This window comes from Nelumbo nucifera, chromosome 4, assembly GCF_055504915.1.
Source record: "Nelumbo nucifera cultivar China Antique chromosome 4, China Antique-T2T, whole genome shotgun sequence".
NCBI classification, from domain to species: domain Eukaryota; kingdom Viridiplantae; phylum Streptophyta; class Magnoliopsida; order Proteales; family Nelumbonaceae; genus Nelumbo; species Nelumbo nucifera.
In genome coordinates, this window is record NC_142652.1 from 17,846,778 (window position 1) to 17,850,339 (window position 3,562).

General features: G+C 41.7%; 2 protein-coding genes across 2 annotated transcripts; one reads left to right on the forward strand and one right to left on the reverse strand.

The window, feature by feature from the left end:
- The first annotated feature begins 358 nt into the window (after window positions 1–358).
- On the forward strand, window positions 359–1,766 carry CASP5 (casparian strip membrane protein 3). The gene is made up of 3 exons (XM_010259993.2): window positions 359–890; window positions 1,005–1,128; window positions 1,258–1,766. Exons 1-3 carry the CDS (start codon window positions 664–666, stop codon window positions 1,471–1,473), a joined length of 567 nt encoding a protein of 188 aa, XP_010258295.1. The 5' UTR covers window positions 359–663; the 3' UTR covers window positions 1,474–1,766.
- An 89-nt stretch (window positions 1,767–1,855) lies between these two features.
- Window positions 1,856–3,333, reverse strand: PNSL2 (PsbQ-like 2). Its single transcript, XM_010259992.2, has 2 exons — window positions 2,780–3,333; window positions 1,856–2,297 (listed from the first exon to the last, which is right to left on the reverse strand). Exons 1-2 carry the CDS (start codon window positions 3,254–3,256, stop codon window positions 2,199–2,201), a joined length of 576 nt encoding a protein of 191 aa, XP_010258294.1. The 5' UTR covers window positions 3,257–3,333; the 3' UTR covers window positions 1,856–2,198.
- Window positions 3,334–3,562: the final 229 nt, after the last annotated feature.

The window sequence follows — 3,562 nt, forward strand, 5'->3', positions numbered from 1 at the left end:
ACACAACACAACAAATAACTACCCCATTCTCTTCTTTCCATAGTCCGGGCCCCTAAGAGGAAGAAAATTAATAAAATAAAACTGTACTCTTTTCTACACCAACATTAATATCCAACTATACAGACATACATTACCATTTTGGGCAAGGTTTGTTGGAGTGGGGAGAGAGGGAGAGAGAGAGAGAAAGAGGCATTGGTGATGATACATATTTAATTCGAATTGAACATACAATTAAGAAAGAAGAATAAAGGCAGAGAGAGCAAGTAAGGGCAGGTGCGGCAATGACCTAAAAAATGAAGTCCTAGCTAGCTTAACTTTAGTCAGTACCATTTCACATGATAAAACATGGCTCCAGTGGAGGAGAATTAAGGAGGGTCCTTTGCCACTTAAGATCAGCAATTAAATTAAACCTAATATGCGCGTCAAATCCGACATATTTGCTTAATTTACACTGTTGGTGGCATGCAGGCTGTGACGTTGCGTCATTGCGTTCTTAGTATGTATAAATACATAACTTCCCTTACCTCTTTCAGGCCATCAATATCAACAACTAGCATAATTAGCATTACTTCACATCTGCAGAATTCCGCATATACAACCTGATCGATCGATCGATCAGAAATTAAACTTGGAAGGCGCAATTTCGGTCCGGCCGTCAGGAAAATGAAGGCAGCAGGAGCACTTGAAGTTGGAGAAGCTTCATCCAGGGCTTCAACCCCAGGACGAGGGTTGAACAGAGGGATCTCCATTCTAGACTTGGTTCTGAGGCTAGTCGCGGTTGCGGGTACACTGGGAAGTGCAATCGCCATGGGGACAACTAATGAGACACTCCCTTTCTTCACACAGTTCATCCGATTCAAAGCTCAATACAGCGATCTCCCTTCTTTTACGTACGTGAACTTAAATTTATATCTTGCTTTATTAGCTAGATGTAAATTTGTTTTATGAAACTTACTCTCTATCTCTGTGTGTGCCGGCGCGGCGCCTATATATTACCAAACCAGGTTCTTTGTGATTGCAAATGCAGTTGTAAGTGCGTACCTCATTCTTTCTCTCCCTCTATCCATCTACCACATCGCCAGGAGTTCAGCAAGAGGCAGTAGGATAGTGTTAACCTTCCTTGATGCGGTAAACTATATTAATTAATTAATTAATTGTTTCAGTTTGAAATAAGCATGCATGCATGTCGTATGTCGTATGTACATACATACAGTGAGTGACGGTAGAGGCTCTAATTAATATTTCAAGCTTGTACAGGCGATGCTGGCTCTACTCACGGCCGGAGCTTCTGCCGCAGCAGCAATTGTGTATCTGGCACACAAGGGCAATGCCCGGGCAAATTGGTTCTCTATCTGTCAACAGTTCAACTCCTTCTGTGAACGCATCTCTGGCTCTTTGATCGGCTCCTTTATCGGAATTGTGGTGTTTATACTACTAATCCTGCTATCATCCATTGCCATCTCAAGACGTTGATTTGGTGAGAGGACCATCCATCCCGGCCCTTAAGTAATATCGCGTGAGAACAATTGATGTCGATCCATGCATAGTCATCTGCAAGAGTGGCAGTTTATTTAATTTGTGCTAGTTTCGTACGTCTTCTGCTACATGTGTTCTTTTTCTATGTATATGTATATGTATTTGCCTGAATGCTCCTCTTCAAGAATTTGATTGTTGGATTTATATTTAAATCATTGAATTTATTTTCCTTCCATCGCGTTAATTTCAATTGAAATTAAAACACCATGAAATGACCCCTGCAGTGCAGTGCTTACTCATTCAGTATTCCATTGCTACTCATTTCACAGTTCAATTACCAATCCTGAAGCCGAGATTAATTGCAAGTTAATCAAAGAGGTTGTCTTAATAAATAAATTAATCAATTACTTGGAATAAAGAAAGGATCTTTAATTTACACTTACAGTGGTGTTAGATGTTTTGGCATCAGAGACAGAATCAAGTGCGTTTTTAACTAGTGATATTCAACGGTTCATTGGAAACCTGTAACTTTATCTTCATTCCATATGCATTTGTGAAAAAAAAAAAGAAAAGAAAACATAAGAACAATAACTAAGCGAGATAATTAATGGCACGAGATACAGATCTCGCTTCTCTGAACCAGTTGCTCAGGGAATCTGCAGGCACCGAAACCCAGACTACCAGCTTCATCGCCGAAACGACACGGCCGATATATAAGTACTCTAGGCTAGCATTGCCACAAGATCGTCCATTGATTTCAAAGTCTTCTCGTAGTATAAGTATGATTCATAGACTTTTGGTGTGCGAACATAATAATCGAACTGTAAGAAAAAAATATATATACATCACAAACCATTCGAGGGAAAGCCTCACTAGTAGCAAGAATGAATGAGTTCACATGAAAGATATTCAGATCAAAGATCAATTAAAGATAAACAGACTCTGTTGGTAGTGGTGGTGGTTTGACAATCTAGATTTCAAAGTCAAGAATTTGCCTCAAAAGAATCAACCTTGAGGTAATTTATCTCCATATATACCAAAATTGTTTTATTGAAGGATTGTATATTCTATTAGAGAATTAAGCGGTTTTAAGGTTTAATGTGGCTTATTAGCTCAGTTGGTTATAGCGTCGTTATAATAACCTTAAGGTCGCAGGTTCGAGACCTGCATGGGCCATTGAATTATGAATTGTTTTATAAAATCTCTTTTTTCTGCCACTAATAATTTTCGCCCAACAACTTTCGGTTTCTATCCAATTTTCTATCAAACCAAATACAGCAGCTAGAATTAGAAAGAAGCGTACCTCTGCCATGTTATCTACTAATTCATTGGCCGTCTTTACATAAGAATCCAGGCGATTTTCCGGCATAATTGTCAAGACATTCTTGAGATCCTGAGAAAGATAGGCCGTCTTGAGGCGAATGTAGAACAGGACATACCTCCATGACATGGTCTCCAGCATGCCCCTAATGCTGTGCAGACCCTCGGCTGTCTGTCGGATTCGTGCCACGGCGTCTTCCGAAGAAAGCCCCGGTTCGAAGAATCGCTCCTTGATGAACGACCGAGTGCCCCAATTCTCGGCAAGAGCAATTGGGGTTGCCTGAAGTCCGAGTGCCAGTGAAGCTGTTAAGAACGTGGACACCACTTTTCGTCTGTGCACCGGGTTTTCTTCACCGATTGACGAAGCTCGGATCGTCGAGAATGAGCGGCTCTGGCGTCCCTTGAATGTTTGGGGCATATGACGGTGGTAGAGAGCCGTGGGCCTGGCCAAGGTTCCCATGGTTGGAGGCTTGGAGATGGAGTGCGAGGGAAGGAATTACGATTTACGAATCCGAATGCAAGCTTTGACAACAATTGCTGAGCCGCTGATTGGTTCAGAGATGAATACCCGGGCAGGCTGGGTTGCTACCCGAGTTGCCCGTAACTCCAACATGGGCCTTAGCTTTTTGCCATCTTGGCATTCGTTATCTTCTTGCCCGGGGCTTAAAAGTGAAATGACGTTGTTAGCCCTGCTGGTACTGGGCTTAAATGGTCATCCCGCGTTTAATCTCAGCCGTTTATTATCTGAAAAACAGTAACACTGCTT

Excerpts from the sequence above, each read along its gene's own strand:
- PNSL2 (XM_010259992.2), bottom strand. The coding sequence starts at position 3,256 with ATGGGAACCTTGGCCAGGCCCACGGCTCTCTACCACCGTCATATGCCC. Across the intron at positions 2,298-2,779 it reads TAGTAGATAACATGGCAGAG|TTCGATTATTATGTTCGCAC; the intron begins GTACGCTTCTTT and ends TTTTTCTTACAG.
- CASP5 (XM_010259993.2), top strand. The coding sequence starts at position 664 with ATGAAGGCAGCAGGAGCACTTGAAGTTGGAGAAGCTTCATCCAGGGCT. Across the intron at positions 891-1,004 it reads AGCGATCTCCCTTCTTTTAC|GTTCTTTGTGATTGCAAATG; the intron begins GTACGTGAACTT and ends TTACCAAACCAG. Across the intron at positions 1,129-1,257 it reads TGTTAACCTTCCTTGATGCG|GCGATGCTGGCTCTACTCAC; the intron begins GTAAACTATATT and ends AAGCTTGTACAG.